The sequence below is a fragment of the Bufo gargarizans genome, chromosome 7 (assembly GCF_014858855.1).
Source record: "Bufo gargarizans isolate SCDJY-AF-19 chromosome 7, ASM1485885v1, whole genome shotgun sequence".
In the NCBI taxonomy this organism is placed as follows: domain Eukaryota; kingdom Metazoa; phylum Chordata; class Amphibia; order Anura; family Bufonidae; genus Bufo; species Bufo gargarizans.
In genome coordinates this window covers 1,131,701-1,154,673 of record NC_058086.1, presented here as the reverse complement: position 1 = coordinate 1,154,673, position 22,973 = coordinate 1,131,701, and the positions used below count along the sequence as shown (strand labels likewise).

General features: G+C 41.1%; 1 protein-coding gene across 3 annotated transcripts in view; it reads left to right on the top strand.

Moving 5' to 3' along the window:
* SREBF2 (sterol regulatory element binding transcription factor 2) overlaps positions 1-22,115 on the top strand; it is a 63,255-nt gene extending 41,140 nt beyond the window's left edge. For 2 of the 3 annotated variants that reach the window (XM_044300507.1, XM_044300510.1), the window contains exons 8-19: positions 570-762; positions 1,541-1,725; positions 3,065-3,326; positions 3,412-3,581; positions 4,347-4,518; positions 4,614-4,725; positions 7,649-7,761; positions 9,593-9,722; positions 10,978-11,143; positions 20,058-20,243; positions 20,653-20,764; positions 21,039-22,115. In XM_044300507.1, the coding sequence (XP_044156442.1) occupies positions 570-762; positions 1,541-1,725; positions 3,065-3,326; positions 3,412-3,581; positions 4,347-4,518; positions 4,614-4,725; positions 7,649-7,761; positions 9,593-9,722; positions 10,978-11,143; positions 20,058-20,243; positions 20,653-20,764; positions 21,039-21,259 (2,022 nt within the window). In that variant the 3' untranslated portion in view covers positions 21,260-22,115. The remainder of the gene's footprint in view (positions 1-569; positions 763-1,540; positions 1,726-3,064; positions 3,327-3,411; positions 3,582-4,346; positions 4,519-4,613; positions 4,726-7,648; positions 7,762-9,592; positions 9,723-10,977; positions 11,144-20,057; positions 20,244-20,652; positions 20,765-21,038) is intronic. The other variant, XM_044300508.1, reaches the window with a different exon arrangement.
* The last annotated feature ends 858 nt before the right edge of the window (positions 22,116-22,973 follow it).

Sequence of the window (22,973 nt, the reverse complement as noted above, 5' to 3'; positions counted from 1 at the left end):
CGGTACGTCATGTGTCCTGAAGAGGTTAACATAAAAACTTAAAGGGGTTATCCAATCCCTTTAATGTCCAGGCCCCACATACTGGTCATACTTGCCCCGCTCCCCGGAACTCACGTTGCTTCCGATGCCAACATGGCTGTCGCTGCATCTCCCTGTTGCGTGGATCAAAACATCCGGCGACAGGGGCAGCCAATAGCAGGCCGCAGTGGGAACTTGCCTCCCCCTTCCTCGCCCTATGTTTTGATCCACATGACTGGGAGATGCAGCGGCATTAAGGGGGACATTATAGGGATTGAATAACCCCTTTAAACTGGTCATTTTTTTTTGATGATCCATTCCCTTTAAGTTGCGCTCAGTGAGGGCAGCATTGAGGTTGTGATGAGTTCACTTTAACTTTCTTTCTGAAGGTACTTGAACTTTAATATAGTTTTCAATTTGGCCTTCAGTTTTATTCTCTACCCTTTTCTAAGGTTGGTTTAATGTGCCATGCATTGCCACTGTAGTTGATAATAACTGTGCTATCATCTATGAGTTATTGCCAACTTACATACGTTATATCTGTTTTGAAGGTGAAGGATGAGCCGGACTCACCAACAGGACTTGGGATGATGGATCGATCACGGATGCTTCTTTGCACTATGACGTTCCTTTGCTTAACGTTTAACCCTCTGACGTCGTTACTGCACTCTGAAAATGTCCAACATTCAGACAGAACAATGCAGCATGGGACAACTAGAACAATGCTGGGGATTGACGTTTCAGGTACAGCGCGTCTCCTCTTCATGCACTCCGTGTGCTTTCTGTATCTGTATGTCTGTTCTATAAAAGATAGAGCATGTCCTATACTTGGCCACTAAATGCGGATGACAGACCCATTGAAGTCAATGAAGAAGCAAGAAAAGGAATGCCACACGGACGTCACACAGATGTCATCCTCATTTTGCGGACTGCAAAATACATATGGTTGTGTGAATGAGCTCAAAGGCTGAGCCTACAAAAATCCCTTTCATGAGACATTCAGAAGCCTCTTGATAATTTTTATGTGGCTTTATGCTGTAAATGTGGATGGTATTCAGCTCAATGGCTAACCTTCTGTGATGTCCATATGCCCTAAAAGTACATGTGAACGGCAGTTGTTTTAAACTGTAATTTTATTTTTGACAGGCCACCCCAGGGATATGCTCCACCCCCCCCAATCAACTGTTACCAAGTAGCTCCAACAGCATAACTACACCGCTCTGTCCATTTCATATTGCATGGAGCTGGTTACTGTAGCATCGATCCCATTCACTTCACTACGAGCAGAGCTACAGTAACCAGCTCCGTCCACTACACAGTGGACGATGCTATGCAGTTCTGGAGGAAAAGCTATCATGAGGATAGGCTGTCAATTGGAAATCCTGGAATACCCCTATAAGTTATTTTGCTCCTTTTTAATTGGGTAAATAGTACATTGAAAGGGAACTCGAGTGGACACAGTTGTTCCGTGACCAATTATGTACTGTATGCTAATAATATCACATCTCTAATTGGAATGCAGGTCTTTCTGGGAGCTGGATTGACTGGCTTATCCCTACATTAATTCTTTGGCTGGTAAATGGGGTGATTGTTCTCAGTGTCTTCATGAAACTGTTGATCCATGGAGAGCCAGTGACCCGGTTACACTCGCGCTCCTCTGTAAAATTCTGGAGGCACCGCAAGCAAGCTGACCTGGATCTTGCTCGGGTAATTTATCTTCTCTCTTTTCTTGGGTTATATATGCATACACTGCATAGCTTAATGTATATTTACCACCAGTGAGATAAGAAACCAGACATCTACGGCTAATAGAGGCATGTTTCCGATCAGTTACTTTAATCATAGGTGTTGATCCAGAAGAAGGCAAAGCAACCTTTATGAGGCAGCTGCCAATTGCCTGCAGTCATAAAGAAAACTTGGATCAGTGGCTATACTTTTCATTTGTAATATAATGTAGGGCTGAAACGATTATTCGAATAACTCGATTAAATCGAGTCAAAAAGTTTCCCTGCATCGAGTAATCGTTACATCACATGATAACAGAGCAGGAGTGAAATTAAGCGTCTCACTCACCGCTTCCGTGTCCTCCGGAGGCCAGAGAGGCAGGACTTTGCGTAATGCGCAGTTGCGCTCATACATCATCATCACGCCGGCTAACGATGTGTGTCTGACGTCACGTAAGGTCCCCGTGCATGCTGGGATGAAGACGGTCTCGGACCCCATGTGTCTGAGGCTGTGCCCTCCTCACTAGTGCCAGTGCCATTAGGTAATTTAAGTTAACAGCACTTGAGGCACGCCAGGGGGGAATCGGGGGCACTGAGTCACTGTAAATTCATATTGAAATGAAAGGCAGCTGGAGAGAGAGTGGTTAATGGAGGCTGCAGGCACCACCTTGGCATGTATAAAGTTATTGGTTTAGAGAGGGGTTAATGAAGGCACCTCCAAGGTGCTTTCATTAACCCCTACAAACCAATAACTTTATACATGCCTAATACCAAGGTGCTTTCATTAACCCCTCCAAACCCAGCGGGCATGTATAAAGTTATTGGTTTGAAGGGATTAATAACTTTATACATACCTAATGCCAAGGTGTTTCCATTAACCCCTTCAAACCAATAACTTTAGACATGCCTAATGCCAAGGTGCTTCCATTAACCCCTCCAAACCAATAACTATACATACCTAATGCCAAGGTGTTTCCATTAACCCCTTCAAACCAATAACTTTAGACATGCCTAATGCCAAGGTGTTTCCATTAACCCCTTCAAACCAATAACTTTATACATGCCTAATTACGTACGTTATTTTAAGTAGGTTTTTCTTATTAGATTACTCAATGAATTGAGAAATATAATCAATAGAATACTCGATTGCTAAAATATTCGTGTTCTGCAGCCCTAATATAATGTCTTCTGATGACTAACTATTACAAGATGCTCTGACGGAGCTTTCCGTAGTCTCACAGCATTTATAGTAAAGAAGCTCCATCTGTGATGATCATCTGTGCGAGTGTGGAAATTCAAATTGTAATTCCTTTAACACATAGGGAGATTTTGGAGCAGCGGCAGTGAATTTACAGACTTGCTTGTGTGTATTGGGCCGATCTCTTCCTGCTTCCCGCTTCGACCTTGCATGTAGCCTATCCTGGAACGTTATCCGTTGTAGTCTCCAGAAGATAAGCCTGGTACGTTGGTTACTCAAACGTACCCCCGGCCACTATAAGAAAGCAGAATTCCAGGATGAAGCCACTACCAGCGCCCGAGATGCTGCCCTTGTGTATCACAAGTTGCACCAGCTACATTTGACAGGTATTCTCCTAGATACCCAATGAATTAACTTACAAATTAGACAACTCTTACTTTCCTTATTGACCTTTGCATTTCTTGATTTTAGGAAAGCTGCCGTCAAGTTGGTGTTGTTCGGGCTTAAATCTCTCTCTATGTGCAGTAAACCTAGCTGAATGTGCTGGTGACAAGATCTCACCAACCTTACTAGCAGAAATCCACCTAACCACGGCTGTGCAGATGAAGATAACCTTCTCGGGGAAATTCTCTTTTCTGTCGGTAAGTTCAGCCAAATAATCAGTGTTACTTCCATTGTTCAGATTTACAGCAAATATGCTTTGGAATGGAAACAGTTTAAATCTATGCCCTTCCAAATCAGATTTTTTTTGCCATTTTGAGAGCCGGAGATGACACTATCCGTAAGATGATGTTGTATCATGTCTTATGATTCATTGATATAAATTGTTTCTGATTTTCTTCTGTGGTTCAGTATTGGAGGAGCAAATAAATTAAACTTTGAAATCTTAAATCTTTGAAACTTTAGTTGATAGCAATTTATTTCTGTACCTTTTATATAATAATATTAAGTAGGCCACACATGTGAAAAAGGGCATGTAGTGCACATGCCTACAATCTAGTATATGTGTTCATCAAAATGTATAAACCCACTTGGTAAAATCACAGCAACCTCTTTCAAGTGGATCCCTACACTATTGGGTGCAGCATGGCGACAGCCAATGCTGCTGCATGGATGGGGGCCCACCAGCTAGACCAACAGCACTTGAACTAGAAGGGAGGCGCAGGATCTAGTCTAATTATAACTTTATCTCGTTGCCCGCCATTGTCACACTTTTAACTTACAACCCCTTTAAACGTGCAGTACCTGCTTGTTCCTTAACAATCTCATCAGGAAAAATTCAGTAAGGTTTATATTAAAGTGTGAGCACCCCGTTTTCTCATGCATTGCATTATGGATTAATTTTCAACATCGCTAAACAGTAAAAACTGAAATGATTGCACTTTCATGTGACTTTATTATTTTAGGCCTATTTCCTCGGGTGTGCCCAAAGTAGCAGCTCCTCCAGTGACACAGATTCTGTACCTGAATCATTACGTTGGCTGCTGCACCCGCTGGGCAAACACTTTTTCATCAATTCTAATTGGACTGTGAAGACTGCATCAAAAGAGTCTATTTACAGCTCTTCCAGAAATCCAGGTAGGAGAGGGTTAACCACAGATTTGACATCTTTCCCTTATTATATTAAAAGTAAGTCATTCTAAAACCACTCCATGTTCATGTTCCTCTTGCAGCTGACCCCATTGCTCAAATCCATCGGGCATTTTGTGAATCTTTGCTGGAGAAAGCGTTGTATGCTCTTGCCAAGCCAGAAGCCAGCAGAGTGTCGATGGAAGACGAAAGCTGGTAGGAATCATTCAGTGGTCACTGCATTTTCAATAAACTTTGCATTAGGGCAGGACGATATGGCTTAAAAATAAAATGTTGGTAGCTTTTTCCCTATTTAAGGAGGATTCCTTATTTTAATCTCTGTTTTCTTCCCCCCCCCCCTGCTCGACCTATTGCTCCATGAGAACAGGAACCCAATTCTCTGGATTGATGGGGGGTTACAGTGGTTGGAACTTTATACCCCTGGGATAACTTTAACCCCTAAAATACCTATATTTTTCCATCCGTATCATTGGGGGACACAGGCTTGACCATGTGTATAGATGTTGCCGCTAGGAGGCGGACACTAAGCACAAAGTGTAAGCTCCTCCCCTTCAGCTATACCCTTCCTACAGGGACTAAGCTAAATCAGTTTTAGCTTGCTGTCTGCTGGTTTTTGTATTTTTTTTTTTCTAGCGGGAGTTTCAGGCAGTCCTAAAAACTGCCTGCACTCCCACACGGGAGATCAGGGGGTCCCCCCAAGCCCCCTGCTCTTTCCCGTTCTCCAGAAGCAAAGAAGGACCAGAGGTTCAAAGCCTCTGTTTCCCGCCAGCGTTCGGATCACCACAGCCGTCAACCGCAAGTCCCCTCTGTTCCAGTGTAGCATCCCTCCCCAAGGGGCCGCACACCGAAGGTGGTGACCCGGCTGGAGCCAGGGGGGCAAAAGATGCCAGACAGGTGAGTATTTGAAAAAAAAAAAAAAAAAGAGAAATTGGCCCCAAAGTGCCCCCTCCTTCCAGTACTCTGTTGCTGCTGTCGGGGGCGGCATATTCCCAGGCCAGCATCTAGGGTCGGCCGGGGATGTGGTGATATGTTCCGCGGGGCGGAGGTGACGGAGGCTGGTGGGCTGGCGCTGAGGGCCGGAGTCATTTTGGGGGCAGGGCATGGGTTCTTCCAGCTCCCACGCTGACATCTGGTTTTTAAAGGCACCTGGAGGGATGCTGACAAGGATCTTCTGGTCTTGCTGTTTGGAGTGACACAGGATGGGTAAGAGTTGTTTGTCCCTTCTTACAGGGGCTAACCCAGGGCAGTTTCTAGGGAATTTTGCCAACAGGGCGAACAATACAATAGTGCACCCCCTCACCCCCATTCACGTTTAAAGTCTCCACCGATCTCATTTTGTTCACTTTCCTTTTCTTTTCAGTTTGTTTCCAGAATGCGCACACATCTTCGGCCAATGGTGCGCAGCCCCCTCTGCCACATAAAGACACCAGTATTAATAAATGGCACAGGGTAGAGGAGGTCTGTTACCGATTTTGCATTAGGGACCAGGAAATTCAGCTTATACCTTTTGACTTTGGCTTGTTGTTTCTGCAGTCCACCCAGACCCTTTATAGCAAATAACCTCCCTATATAGTTGCCCCTTTTAACACTGCCACCCTGTAGAGTCCACCAATACTATGCCCAGTGCTGCCCCATATGCCTACATTAGTTTACTTTTAAAACTGCTGAGAACATGATAAAATAATAAAAGTAGTGAAACTTTTTTGATCCCACCACTCACTTCTCAATTACTGGCTGCAGTGGTCTCATGCCTCAGTGGAGGGGGACATAGAAATACATAGACCAGCGAAGACACGGGAAGTAATGGAGGGAATGCGGCAGGGATCAGAGATGTATCACATTTTAAATCCGTTTTAGAAAATTAATTTTACGTGGCTGGATAAACCCTTCTTAACATAGAGCCCACATAAGATCCCAAAATGCAGCCATCAGACTAGGGGGAAAAAAATATATAAAAATATATATATATATGGTGTATACTCCCCTCTCTGCTTCTCCTCCAGACGCCTTATACACTGAGCACCCCTATCCTCCACAACATCTCCCCTCATACACGGAGCACCCCTATCCTCCACAACATCTCCCCTCATACACTGTGCATCCCCATCCTCCACAGTATCTTCCCTCATACACTGAGCACTCCCATCATACACTGAACACCCCCATCCTACACAGCATCTCCCCTAATGTACTGAGGTCCCTCTGGCTCTTATCTTTCCTGCAGTCGGGCATGGACTTGGGGCTGGCTCTCAGCTCCCTCAAAGGGCAAGTTTCAGCTCTATTCTTTTTCAGCGGAATTTGGCTTCGCTTTCGGCGGTTCTAACTTTTCTGCAGAGGGTTGCGCATGCTGCTCCCCCTTTCCATCCATTAGTGTCCGCCTCCTAGTGGCAACAGCTATAACCATGGTCAAGCCTGTGTCCCCCAATGAACGGAACATTCTGTCAATCTAGCCACATGAAAGCTTGTCTTTTGCAAAACAGATGTGATTTTTATTTTATTTTATCTTTTTGACACTTAAATATAACTTACTATTGATTTAACTTAGAACAACTTTTTTTTGAGGTGGTAAAGGGAAAAAAGGCTATTCTATTTTTGTACTTAAAATTTACATTGTTCACCGTGCAGCATATCTAGCATGTTGCTTTTATGCTATGGGTCAGTACAATTACATAGATGCCAAATATGTATATTATTATTATTATTTTTTTTTTACTTTTGCTCAATAATAGCATGTCTTATCCAAACATTTGGGACTTGTTGCTTAGCATTTAATTTTTGGGGGGGAAATGTGGGGGGAAAAAATATTTTATTAGTTGTTGGTTGTTGCGTTTTTTTGGGCTGTGTGAACTGTATAGCAAACCCTAAGCATCCAATTTCTTAAACTTTTATAGACATATGTCTGTGAAGGTTCTCATTTTTCCAGTTCATGGTATATATCTGTAAAGAATAAATCAAGGCAACTGGACGTCTACAGTACGTCCAGTTGCCTTGATTTAGTCTTTACAGATATATTTTATAGACATAATAGAGAATTAAAATGGAATCCACTTCATTGTTTTCTTCAATTTTATAAAGACTTAAGTTTGTTTTACATGTAACATGTTTTGCTGTTTTGCAGCGAGTTTTCCAAAGCTCAAGAGTATCTGAAACTTTTAAATATCTTTGCGGATTCTGTAAGCGGGGTCAGTGCCCTCCCCATTGGGGGTTCATCCTGCATGTTGACCTCTACTAGTAAGTAAACGTAGACATGTTAAATACGTTTTGTCTACTTCGTATTTTCACTACTCTTTTCCATTGACAAAAGCCACACTCCAGAATTTTATTTTAACATTTCGGCTTTTCAACAAAAATCCTTTATTCCTGCATGAGATATTACACATCAGTACTAGTATAATGTATCAGTTTTATGATGTTCTCAGTGCACAGTTACATAATTGAAAAATAAGTTGTTAAAGGGGTTTCCCGATCCAGAGCATAAGTGATAAATATGTGATCACCTGGGGTCAGACCTCTGGGACCCCCACCTGCATGCTTTACCACTTCTCCAATCACATCTGGCTATCAATGTTAGTCCCATAGAAGTCAAAGGAGTCTATGTAAACAGTGGGGGTCCCTCTAGTGATCATACATTTCACCCTTGTCCGTACAGTTTTCTGCGATTAAACCTGCTAATCTGTAGAAAAAAAGGCATAGATCGGACATTCAAATGCCATACATTCATCTATTGCTTCTCTGCATAATTTGCAAACATCCCCATGGAATCACTTTGTATAAATTTTTATCAAAATTCATATGCCCACTCACCACGTTAAGGTGGCCTCTTATGAGTGGGTCCCTATTCTGCTTTGGTGCAGCTCTTCATGGTGGTGACCGCTGCCACAAAACAGAATCTGCTGGTTGCAAGACCCAGGAGCCCAACCACATGCCTGCTATCAGGCTAAGCCCCCACAGCACTGAGCCCCACCAACCCACAGGCTTAGCGTCACATCAGCCACCATGCAGAACCGCACAATGGGAACAGATCTCAAAAGCTCACCTCTCTGTGGTCCCATAAACCTAAACTGAGACGGAGCTGGACACCTACGCAGTCTCCTGGATTAGGACCCATTCAGACGATTGTATGATTGCTATGCCGTGTTGCGGACAGCAAAACATGAGCACCGGCCATGTGAACTCATCGCGAATGTGGACCCATTGACTTCAATGGGTCCACGATCCGCAAGATATGGCAAAAGAAAGGACATGTCCTATCTTTTGCGGTGCAGAGGCACTGAATGGAAACATTTGGAAGCCTTTCCGTGAGCTTTTGTATCTGTGCCTCTGCACCGCAAAAGATAGAATATGTCCTATCTTTTGCTGTATCATTTGAATTGCGGACCCATTGAAGTCAATGGTTCCGCATCTGTGATGCAGAGTTCACATGTCCAGTGTCCGTATTTTGTGGTCCGCAACACAGGGACGGCGACCATATGGTCATGTGAATGGGCCCTTACTGTTATACTCTTCAGTTTTAATCACCTGTTTCACTTACTCTTGATTAATGTATTTTATATAATGGAATCTCTTATCTACTGTGCTCTGATATATTTTGTATGCATCTGTCACTATTTGCAATGCTCAGGTGAATTGTTTTGAATGTGATGTATTGTAATCTAGTTGTATTCTATTTGATGCTATTTAAAGGGGTTTCCAAGAATTTAATACTGATGACCTATCCTCTGGATAGGTCGTCAGTATCTGATCAGTGGGGGTCTGACACCCGCTGATCAGCAGTTTGAGAAGGCAGCGGCCCTCCTGTGAGTGCGACAGCCTTCTCCATGCTCACCAAGTAGAGGATAGGTCATCAGTATTAAAATCTCAGAAAACCTGTTTAATGATGATCTATGAGCTTATTTATATTAACGAGCACAGCTCTATAGAGGAGCTGTAATGTTGCCTTGTAACAGTGGGTGAATAAATCCACATTGGTAATTCCTTTAGAGTCCTCTTTCATTCTCTTGTGTATACAATTAATTATAATAATTATAATTGTGAATGAATTATAATAATTTATAATTTTTAGGTTCAGATCCCATCTGTCGCTGGTGGCACTCTGTGGCCTCAATGGCTGTTGGCTGGCTGCAGGGCGATGATACTTTAGAGAAATCCCATTATTTGGATGTAGAGCGGATACCTAAGATGCTGGATACTGAGTAAGTCTTTCACTAATAACCACTTAAAGGGGTTGTCCAGGTTCACAGCTGAACCCATACATATCCCCATTTTCACCCCTATGGCCCCCCTAATATGAGCATTTCATGCTCCCTTGCCCTGCTCTGGATCGCGCAGGGCAAGGGCTTTTTTGTTTTATATTATTACACTGCTAGGTGGAGGCTTCTGCCTAGCAGCGTTGCTGGTAACTGAGCCGGCTTTATCGCTGCGCTAGCCGTTTTACAGGCTATGGCAGCGCTAAAACCTGTCCATTAGTGCCGGCGATGTCACCGGGTTCACTACTAGGTGGGGGTAAAGATTGTCACCTTTACCTCGAATCTCCAGAAAATGCCTTTGCTCTGAACCTGGACAGTCCCTTTCACTTATGCTGTTAACAATAGCATGTATATTAGTGTTTGCATATAATCGGTGTAAATTCACATGTTACCTAGTATGTGCAGATTTTTTTTTTTTTTAAATCCGTACATTTTGAAAATCTCCACTATATGGTGCAGAAATTTTCTGTACAGATTTGCAGCCTGTCAGTTGGTTATATTGCTGATGCAGCGTAGGCATTCGGACAGCTAAATGCCAGTCATTGATTTATTGCTTCTCAGCATAATTTACAAACCTCTCCATGGAGGCACTAATGCATTCTGATCAAAATGCATAGGCCCACTCACCACGTCAAAGTGGCCTCTTATGAGTGGGTCCCTGTTCTGATTTGGTAAAGAATAAACTGCAATTCAGGGTCCGCGCTTGAACTTCATCAGTAAGGAACAGTTAACACACAGCAACACTTCCACAAGACGATTTTATCTCACTTCAAAACAATTTCAGCTCCTCGGTCTCAACATCCACCAGCAATCACAGGAACTCGACATAGTGCAATACCCACGGGTTATTGAAACACTACGTATTTTATTTTACTTACAAGATCGACACTTGTTCACATCACATATAAAATCTATTTGCCCCTGATTTGGTGCAGCTCCACATGCTGGCGACCGCTGCGACACATTGACTTATGATTTTAGTGCCAGATCCGGTTTGTTCCGTTTCAATGTAGCACAACCGCATCCTAACGGACCGGAAGCATCCGGATGTGTTGGCGTGAAATGGAACTGTCTTGGTCTGGTTTTGAGATCCTCTGCCGGATCTCAAAACTGGAAATCAGAACGAAAGTGTGAAACAGGCCTTATAAAACTGTTCTTTTTTTTTTTTTTTTTTTTTTTTTTTTTTTTTTTTGTTATTTAGGAACCCCTTAGTGAAAGCTGTCATTCACATGTGCAGAGCCTTGCATATGTCCTTGTCTGGGAAGAGTGAAAGTTCACAAAATTCGTTCAATCAGTGCGAGAAAGCCAGCGCCTTTTTGTGGAATGGTCTGAATATGAACAGCTCCTGCAATAATGATCTCAACAAGGTGATTATCGGGTACAATGTGATGATGTGGACACTTTTCAGTTGTATAGTTTTATATGTATGAGCTCTCGTGTTTCAGAAAAGCCTTTTTATCCCTAATATCTATTAACAGCTTGAAAGCAGATGAGGGAGGTCTAATTGGTGTCACCGTGGTGCATTGTTGTTGCATTGCATGTCTCGCTGGTGTCTGTGCAATGTTTCTTCAGTGCAGTATGGAGGCTTCACAAGTATCATCTTTATCACTTGCTTTTGCCATTCTTTTCTCTTGAAATTGGGTTACATCAAATAGTAAAGGTTCTTAAATATATAATACATTTAAATTGTTACATACATAGCTGCTCGCAGCTCTGCTAAGTAGAAAAAAGTTTCTTTTAATTACTCCATAAAAGGACACAACCTGTCCCAACGATGTAGTAGGTCAGTGGACATGCAGGACTTCTACTCGTTTTATTACCGCTTGGAATCAAATGACAAAATGAGAATCTGAATTAGAATCAAAATGTTGACATTTCCTTGTTATATAGGCCAGATATTAGTGGTGATCAACCTGCCATATATACATGTAGATACGTGTTTAGATATACCGTTATTTTTTTAAATCCATAGTACATGTGATTATATGTCACTCAGAGAGCAGGCCTCTATCATCACAAGAGGAAAGTAACATTTATCGAAATGATGCAGAGCAGGTGAATGACCCAAAATATGCAAGCTACACACATTCCTGTTGGATAAAGATTGATATTTTGTATTGTCATAAAATGGCCTAAATCAAGTTTTTATGTTCAAGCTGATGATGATTTTTTTTTTTAAATTTTTTTTTCATTTTTTTCATTTTCCATGTCACTTTTTTAATACATTACTGACTTTTTAACACTGAGCCTCATAATAATAGGCAAGCACTTTCTGTTCTGTACAGATCACTTTCCAGCAGTCAGCTCATTATTATCCTTGGCAGCATTTCAATGAAATGTAACATGTTTCCTGTATAGGATTGCACTAGTGACAAATAGTGATGGTCACAGCTTCCCGCCTCTCCCTCTCTGCACAGTTACTTCTGAACAAGTCATAGAGTAGCTTTAAAAACCATACAAGTCAATAAGTCCTTTCCAGACAATTGTTTCCCGTGGTTGATAAAAAAAAAAAAAATTGATAAAAGCTAGAACCTAAAAAGCGATCTCCCAAAAATTGATTAGTGGGTCAGTTTTCACTGCAGGGGTTGTCGTCGGAAGGTACCAGCACGTGAAACTCGCTATGTTAATGTGAAGTAAAACATATTTCTGAACTGCTGTTGAGGGCAAAGGCGCAGCTCAGGGAAGATGACTGACATAATCATATACAGAACAAACAAAATAAAGGAGAATGTTTCAATATCTTGTTTTAACTGTTAGAGGATTTTTGTTTTTCACTCCCCGCCTTCCCGGAGTCCTAACTTTTTTTTTTTTTTTTTTTTCGTTCACATAGCTTTATGAGGGCTTTTTTTTTTGCAGGACAAGTTGTACTTTCTAATGGCACCATTTACTGTTGCATACAATATAGTGGGAAGTGGGAAAAAAATTCAAATGGGATGGAATTGGGGAAAAATGCAATTTTGACAGGTATTTTAATTTTTTTACACCATTCATGATGCGGTAAAATTGACCGGTTATCTTCATTCTCCAGGTCAGTACAATTACGATACCACACTTGTATAGTTTGAGAAAAAAACTGATCCGTCTCTGCTGTTTTAAAAAGCGGAAACCCGGCGGCTATAGCGCCCACTGCACGTGCGGGCGGCATGTTTAAAGATACGACTACCGCCGTACATGTACGCTGGAGGTCGTGAAGGAGTTGTTTCGTAAAAAAAAATTTGCATTTAGCCCTTTCACTACGGCGCTGGAGCGATAGGCAAACATGGTGCCTAAAAGATAGATATATAGACTGGACTGGCACTCTGTATGTAAGAAACAATGGATGGAATGTACTATGAAATAGTATAAAATACAATGTAGAGTGATCACACAATTTATTCAAATAATAATGATAAAATCAAATAATGTGACAATAATTAATAAAAATAAACGCTGCGCAGCAAGATAAGATAGAATTTACAATCATAAAACTGATAGATCCTTAAAACCAAAATAGCTGCGTATATAAGCCTTGATAGTAAAACAAATGAGTAGATGCTGTGTCTTCTCTTTTGAATGAGCAGAAAAAGTCACGTTAAGGGGACAGTAGTGAGTAATGTCTGTACTCAGGAAGGGGCTTTGAGGAAAGCAGATTCCCAAAAATAGCTTTTCGTTCGGTATAAAATAAGGTGCTGTGTGCTGTAAGGTTAAAAGTTCGTCTTACCTTAGCCCCAGGTGTTCGAGGTAAGGGTAGGTATCATATACCTGATGGTGTGCAGTCCTTTCCCATATATCTCGGCAGACGCCGAGGTAGCGTGGTCGGTGGTATACTTCTGGTTGAATCCACAGCAGGGTATCGTAGAGGCTGATGGCCGGACTGTTGGTATCCCAGAACGCCGCGTCTCACGTGGTGTGTGATGTACCTCCCGTCCGTGACTGTGTTCAGGTATCGCGATAGCTGTGATCGATCGATACTTCAACAGAGAAATTTTCTTACTGGAGCGCTCCAATTTTTAATGAAAAAGTCACAGACTTTGTGTCATCTGTAAGCAGGCCTTTAGGTGAGATGGGAGCTATCAGCTGTTTTTACGCCAAACGCGTTTCGGGGACCTCTTTCCCCTTCTTCAGTGGCAGCTGATCTCCCAATTTTCGATTGGATTTAAATAGGTCCATTAGAGGGATGCAAAATCCGGACCTGGATTCAAAGTTCTCAGTAAATGTCCGATCAAATGTGCAAGAATTTTTTATGCAATTTCGATGCGTCATTTTTGCTACTGTTGCGTTTTCTTGATATATCATTTAAGATATCTGGCTTAATTCACCCAATAAAAATTGAGTGTTGCAGCTTATTTGGTTTAATACAAATACGTAAATAATGGCTAAAACAATGAATATATAATACATATAAAATATTAAAATATATAAAAAAACATTTTGTTACATAGTAAAATACTGCAGGATGATGGAATAGTAATGATAAAATGGTGAAAAGGTTATGTGATGATATAGGGATGCATGTCTGCCTCAGAGGGGGAGACCCAGTGCTGATAGACAGCCTGACATGGGGCTCTCTGTCGGAGAGCGGACATGCAGCCCATAACTCTATAAAAAGCCGAATATTTCTAGATCTGCATTTAGACCCATCGGAATCAAACTTCCGAAATCAAATATCATTCTTGATTCGGCTCTAGACATCTTGTCTATATGTTTGCCTCCTCGCCAATGTGTGTCAATTTTTTGTAGTGCCATAAAGGACATGCCCCTTGGGTCTTTGTTATGGACTTCTTTAAAATGTTTCGATAATGCGTGTTTCATATAACCATTTTTAATATTGCGTAGATGTTCGCTTATTCTTGTTTTTAAACATCGTTTCGTCCTACCAATGTATTGTTTCCCACACGGACATTGGATTAGGTATACTACGCTAGAAGAATCACAACTGAGGAAGTTTTTAATAGTCATAGAGAAGTTATTTTGAAATGATTTAATTTCAGTTGTTCTTTTGGGAAATTTTGTAGTTTTGCATCCTTGACATTTACCGCACCTATAAAATCCCTTCAAACTCATCCAGTTTTTAATTGACGAAGGTTTTTTGGGGTTATGTTTTATTGAGGGAGCAATTTTTAAACCTAAATTTTGTGCCCGTGTATACAGTGGAGGAAATAATTATTTGACCCCTCACTGATTTTGTAAGTTTGTCCAATGACAAAGAAATGAAAAGTCTCAGAACAGTATCATTTCAATGGTAGGTTTATTGTAACAGTGGCAGATAGCACATCAAAAGGAAAATCGAAAAAATAACTTTAAATAAAAGATAGCAACTGATTTGCATTTCATTGAGTGAAATAAGTATTTGAACCCTCTAACAAAAAAAGACTTAATACTTGGTGGAAAAACCCTTGTTTGCAAGCACAGAGGTCAAACGTTTCTTGTAATTGATGACCAAGTTTGCGCACATTTTAGGAGGAATGTTGGTCCACTCCTCTTTGCAGATCATCTCTAAATCCCTAAGGTTTCGAGGCTGTCTCTGTGCAACTCTGAGCTTGAGCTCCCTCCATAGGTTTTCGATTGGATTAAGGTCCGGAGACTGACTAGGCCACTCCATGACCTTAATGTGCTTCTTCTTGAGCCACTCCTTTGTTGCCTTTGCTGTATGTTTTGGGTCATTGTCGTGCTGGAACACCCATCCACGACCCATTTTCAGTTTCCTGGCAGAGGGAAGGAGGTTGTCGCTCAGGATTTCACGATACATGGCTCCGTCCATTTTCCCGTTTATGCGAATAAGTTGTCCTGTGCCCTTAGCAGAAAAACACCCCCAAAGCAAAATGTTTCCACCCCCATGCTTGACGGTGGGGACGGTGTTTTGGGGGTCATAGGCAGCATTTTTCTTCCTCCAAACACAGCGAGTTGAGTTAATGCCAAAGAGCTCTATTTTAGTCTCATCAGACCACAGCACCTTCTCCCAGTCACTCTCTGAATCATTCAGGTGTTCATTGGCAAACTTCAGACGGGCCTGCACATGTGCCTTCCTGAGCAGGGGGACCTTGCGAGCCCTGCAGGATTTTAATCCATTGCGGTGTAATGTGTTTCCAATGGTTTTCTTGGTGACTGTGGTCCCTGCTAATTTGAGGTCATTAACTAACTCCTCCCGTGTAGTTCTAGGATGCTTTTTCACCTTTCTCAGAACCATTGACACCCCACGAGGTGAGATCTTGCGTGGAGCCCCAGAGCGAGGTCGATTGATGGTCATTTTGTGCTCCTTCCATTTTCGAACAATCGCACCAACAGTTGTCACCTTCTCTCCCAGCTTCTTGCTAATGGTTTTGTAGCCCATTCCAGCCTTGTGCAGGTCTACAATTTTGTCTCTGACATCCTTGGACAGCTCTTTGGTCTTTCCCATGTTGGAGAGTTTGGAGTCTGCTTGATTGATTGATTCTGTGGACAGGTGTCTTTTATACAGGTGACTAGTTAAGACAGGTGTCCTTAATGAGGGTGACTAATTGAGTAGAAGTGTCTAACCACTCTGTGGGAGCCAGAACTCTTAATGGTTGGTAGGGGTTCAAATACTTATTTCACTCAATGAAATGCAAATCAGTTGCTATCTTTTATTTAAAGTTATTTTTTCGATTTTCCTTTTGATGTGCTATCTGCCACTGTTACAATAAACCTACCATTGAAATGATACTGTTCTGAGACTTTTCATTTCTTTGTCATTGGACAAACTTACAAAATCAGTGAGGGGTCAAATAATTATTTCCTCCACTGTAGGTGATCTGTGCTTTTTTTGGTAATAGTGGGCCAATTATCTTATCTTGTGTTAGTAAATGCCAATATTTATTGATAATTCGTTCGATATTTTTGTGTTGAGTAGAAAATGGTAATATAATTCTGTAGTCAGTTTGTTTCTGACTTTTTGTATTATTTGTGCTTTCTTCAGAATTATTTATAAAGAAAGTTTCTCTAGATATTTCATTTACTTTCTGGGATGCCGTTTCTAAAATATGTGTGGGATATTTTCTCTCTATAAATTTATTTTTTAGTAACTCGGCTTCCTTCTGATATTGTGATTCTTCAGTACAATTTCTTTTTAGACGGCGAAATTGTCCAAAGGGAACATTTATCAACCATTGGGGCAAATGGCAACTAGAGTATAGTATGTAACCATTTTTCGCAGTTGTTTTCTGAAAAGTGCAACATACATATTTATCTTCCTTTTTGGTTATTTTTAAATCTAATTAAGCGAAAGAGGTCCCCGAAACGCGTTTGGCGTAAAAACAGCTGATAGCTCCCATCTCACCTAAAGGCCTGCTTACAGATGACACAAAGTCTGTGACTTTTTCATTAAAAATTGGAGCGCTCCAGTAAGAAAATTTCTCTGTTGAAGTATCGATCGATCACAGCTATCGCGATACCTGAACACAGTCACGGACGGGAGGTACATCACACACCACGTGAGACGCGGCGTTCTGGGATACCAACAGTCCGGCCATCAGCCTCTACGATACCCTGCTGTGGATTCAACCAGAAGTATACCACCGACCACGCTACCTCGGCGTCTGCCGAGATATATGGGAAAGGACTGCACACCATCAGGTATATGATACCTACCCTTACCTCGAACACCTGGGGCTAAGGTAAGACGAACTTTTAACCTTACAGCACACAGCACCTTATTTTATACCGAACGAAAAGCTATTTTTGGGAATCTGCTTTCCTCAAAGCCCCTTCCTGAGTACAGACATTACTCACTACTGTCCCCTTAACGTGACTTTTTCTGCTCATTCAAAAGAGAAGACACAGCATCTACTCATTTGTTTTACTATCAAGGCTTATATACGCAGCTATTTTGGTTTTAAGGATCTATCAGTTTTATGATTGTAAATTCTATCTTATCTTGCTGCGCAGCGTTTATTTTTATTAATTATTGTCACATTATTTGATTTTATCATTATTATTTGAATAAATTGTGTGATCACTCTACATTGTATTTTATACTATTTCATAGTACATTCCATCCATTGTTTCTTACATACAGAGTGCCAGTCCAGTCTATATATCTATCTTTTAACATTTTTTCCTGTACGGGTGATACAGTTTTCTGGCCTAGAGCACCTGGTCCAGATTTGCTGAAGAGTGAGCTATTCCTGTTATTTAACTTCAAACATGGTGCCTACTTGCACGTGCAGCTGGCGTCATGGCAGGCAGGTCTCTGCTGTTTTAAATGGCAGAGACCTGCGGCACCTTACTGCGACCAGCAATAAATGGTCAAAGGCATCTAAATGGTCGAAAAACCCAGAAGCGCTTGTTACTGGCATCCTCTATGGCCAGCGAGGATTCCGGTAATTTATTGCAGAAGCGGCTTAAGGGCATTCATGCTGCGTTTCCTACTTTGGCCACCACGTAGCAGGCCAACATAATAAATGAGCAATAGTCAATAGGAAATGCATTTTAAAAATCCATGATTGTTCAAAATTAAAAAATTTACCTGTACTATTTTTCCATTACAGCGAATGTTGTAATGGAAAAAAGGGTAAAAACAGCCAATTTTGCAATTTTTTCATTGCTTCTTTTACCCCAAAACTGTAATAACAGGTCTCACAGGCAGGCTGTCAGGATACAAGCTGACATGCAATGTATTACAATACAGGATGTATTGTAATACATTGCAGAGAGGATCAGACCCCAGAAGTTGAAGTCCCAGATTGGTAAAAAAAAAAAAAAAAAAAAAGGATTTTTCATAATAAAAAATTAAGTTGCAAGTAAAAAAAATAATTTCCCAAAGTAAATTTAATTTCCCAAAATAAAACACATAAAATTTGTAAAAAAAAAACACGGAAAACCAGACCTATTGGATATTGCCGTGTCCGTAACGACCGGCTCTATAAAAAAATCACATGATCCACCCAGTCACCTGAACGCCCTAGAAAAAATAAAATAAAAACTGTGGTAAAACAAAAAAAAAATTGTCACCTCAAATCACAAAGTGCAATACCAAGCGATCAAAAAGGTGTATGCCCCCCAAAATAGTACCAATGAAACGGTCACCTCATCCCGCAAAAAATGAACATCTACATAAAACAATCAGGCAAAAAATAAAAAACTATGGCTCTCAGAATATGGAAACACTAAAACATGATTTTTTTTTTTTCCAAAAATGCTTTTATTGTGTTAAAAGTGAAAAAAATAAAAAAGTTGTCATATTGGGTATCGCCGTGTCCGTAACAACCAGGTCTATTAAAATATCACATGACCTAACCCCTCGGTTGAACACTGTAAAAAGAAAAAAAAATTGGTCAAAAAACCCATTTTTTTTGTCACCTTGCATCACAAAAACTGTAATACCAAGCGATCAAAAAGTCATACGCACCCTAAAATAGTACCAATCAAACAGTCATCTCATCCTACAAAAAATGAGACCCTACCTAAGACAATCGCCCCAAAAAAAATATATATGTCTCTCAGAATAAACATGATTTTTTTTTGTTTCAAAATTGCTTTTATTGTGTAAAACTTAAATAAAAAAAAGTATACATAGTAGGTATTGCCACAATTGTAACCACCTGCTGTATAAAATATCACTTAATATAACCCCTTTAGGTGAACACCGTAATAAAATAAAAATGGTGCCACCTTACATGACAAAAAGTGTAATGCCAAGCGATCAAAAAGTCATATGCACCCTAAAATAGTACCAAACCGTCATCTCCTACCGAAAAAAGGAGCCCCTACATAAGACAGTTGCCCCTACAGGATCAGCTTTTGGTGGTCATGAACCCTTTCAGTACATCATGGATACCTTGCAGGGTTATTGCTGCTTCAATAGAGGCATCTTCCATTCCCCTTACATAGACATCAAAATTGTGGTTTGGTTTTAACTTTAAAAGGGTTGCTTCACCACAGACATTCAATTTAATATAAGAGCTTCCGGCAATCAGAGTTCCAACTCCTGAGACCCCTGGCAAACGTGCGATTTTTGCGGGAGAAGTTGCTGTTTATTGTTCATTCCCCCTACAGAGGTGGTGGAGTATTACAATGTGACCAGTCAGTCAAATGGCTGCCATATACATGGTCAAGTCAGGCCAGAGTGAGTGCCACTGCTTGTTAGCAACTGTGACTGACGGTGGGGAGGTGTCCAAAGTGGAGGAGCCTCCTCTCAATTCCGTACTAAGGCAAATACATAGGTGTTGTGTCCTCTTGATAACCCCTGTGTAAGCAAGAGAGAACAATTCTTTAAAAATGTAATTAAATTCTTCAGATAGTGATAACAAAATCAATTGACTTTTTTGTCTCTATATACATATCCAGGTAGTGCAGCTGCTGATCTGTGACCTCCTGCTGTCCATGAGAACTTCATTATGGCAGAAACAGGCATGTTCCACCCAAGCATCCGGAGAAGCAATGCATGCTTCCACATCTGTGTTGACAGGATTTCAGCGGGACCTCAGTAGTCTTCGCAGATTGGCCCTCACCTTTAAACCTGCACAATGCAAGGTAAGCATAGTTATAGGGGGTCATTTATCAATACACCTAAATAAATGTGCGTAATTTAGGCACAGATTGCTGTGCAACAACTTCTCCCCGCTCACACCAGGTCTAAAATTTTGGGCGGGGATTTTGGGCATTTACCACTTTCTATACCTGTTTCAGGCATAGAAAAAGGTCTAAATCTAAGACCGCTCGGAAGCTGCCTTAGATTTAGAACTGGTGGAGGATACACCAAAGTTATGAAGAGTCTGGCGCCTCTTCATAATTTCGGCGTAACCACCGCCACCTTAGGGCTTTATTAAGCCCAGCATCAAAATGCCGATCTTAATAAATGTGCCCATAATGTTTATCCGAATGACAGAGAATCTTACATATTTGGAAGTTTCTAACTAAAATAATTGTGTTTAAATCCTAGTTGTTCTTGCATGAAGCCACAGTCCGTCTCATGGCTGGAGCAAGTCCCACTCGTACCCACCAGTTATTGCAGCACAGCCTTCAGAAACGCCCCCCAAATTCAAGTAAGCCAGGTATTTAAAACCCGGAGAACCACTTTAAAGGAGTATGAGCAGTTAGTAGGCATTGTCATGGCTTCCTTAATTGGTATCTTATGGAAGTAGTATTCGAGTAGCACATCAATTTGCAACGTTTGAGTTTCACTTCTGGTGCATTTAAAAGTATAGAAATGTATTTGTCTTACTGTATTCTGTGAACTGGTGAGTAAAGGGAAACATTTTGCTCAAGTCTAATTTTCTGTCATGCTTTGTAAGACACTTACCTGCATCGATTTCTTTGCTTCTTCAGGTGACCTGGAATCATTACTGGGACAGAGGGAGAGAGCTACAGCCATCCTTTTGGCATGCCGTCACCTCCCCTTGTCATTTTTGTCATCTCCTGGCCAGAGAGCAGTAATGTTGGCTGAAGCGGCACGGACTTTGGAGAAGGTGGGCGACAGGCGCTCATATCATGATTGCCAGCAGATGATGGTGAAGCTTAGTGGGGGCACTGCCATGGCAGCCTCGTGAGACCCACTGTTTTGGTCTGGCTTAAACTACTGAACATCAGCCAGGAATAAATGCCAGCCATTCTGATGAGTGTAATCAAGCTGGTCAGCGTTTTTATAAACCAAATGGAAAAACTGAGAATAATCTTGGTGAAATATTCTACAGGAAGGTACTGTCATCAGAAAAGAAGCCTAAGCAGACAGTCGCATCGTCAGATACATTACTTATGCAATTTGTTTTGTATCATGAGATATGCATTGCTTATAATTATGGTTTCTCAACTCCGGTCCTCGGGACCCACTTACCGGTCAGGATTTGAGAACATCCCACAGAATGAATACCTGTGGTAAGTCCTGATGCATGGACACAAATTATATCTCCTGCTCAATACTAAGGAAATCCAGAAAACATGACTGGTAGGTGGGTCCCAAGGGCCGGAGTTGAGAGACCCTGGCTTATATCATCCCACATTAACAGAATATAAACTCAAGGATCTCTTTTAATTGCCACCTAGCAGCCTTTTTTTAAGGCAACCCACAGTAACATTACAGTTGGACACCCATAAATAGCTTTGTTCCAAATAATTGAAATTGTAAAACGAACATAGTTGTGTCAGCCATTTTGTGAATATTGATAATTTTGTTCTGGTCATGAAATCTGTTCCAAAGTTTTCTTTTTATGAATTATATGATTAGCGAGTCTATTTGGATCCTTTATCATCTGTTCATGAAGTTTCTATTATGGATCAATGCACTGATCAAAGTAATTCTCCAGCTATAAAGCGTACTGACGGCTCATAAATGGTGTAGCCACATGGTCGGGGTTCTTGAAGGGATTTTGGAAACTAAAACCAGAAGTGAATAATAAAAAAAAACAGAAGTAGTGTCTGTCCTTTATACATCCTCTCATTTTATGATCCATTCCTGATTTTTGGCTTTCAAAACTGCATCAGGAAACCTGACCGTGTAGCCGCACCTAAATACTGCATTAGAGCTAACTTCTGATCAGATTGAGAAGACTTCAGCTCTCAGGGAACTTCTCATTGAGGAGAAAGAACAGTCTGCAGAGGCGGTGAAAGCTGTAGAAGACAAACCATTGAACATTTTTAATAAAGATATTGATAAAATGATGTTTACCCCAAGATAAGTGGAGTGCAATAATAACAAAAATGTGCCCAAAGTTATACATGAGCTTCAAAGGTATTTGAGAATGTTTGTTTATTTAGGCTTTGGCTGTTTATCTAGCATAGGTCCATAAAAAGGGACAGTTGTCTTCTTCTTCCTTGGTCTCCATCAGGTTAAGGCAGTTTTTGCCCTGACCAGTTTCTGGATGCTGTCTGCAGAAACCTTATAACAAAAACGTTTAATTCCCTTTATTACAAATGCCCACAGCAAGTCAGCGGACTAGCTAGAGACAAGATTGTGTGCAGCATGTCCAAAGACACTGCTGGATGGTTACATAAAAGCAAACGCATCTTCATTCATTGCAAAGCCTGACATCTCCGCACAGGGACCAGATTGCAGTTCTTTCTGTACTAAAACCAATTTAACCCTGAAGTATCTCGTTGGGGTATACCCACACTGATATTAACCTAGTGGATTTTCACAGTATAATTGTGTGAAGGAAATCTGCAGTGTTTACAGTGGTAGCAAAGTGGATGAGATTATAACAGATCTCATCCCCACACACCAGAGTGTGTGCAATGCAGAGGTTGAAATTCCACTGCATGTGGCCA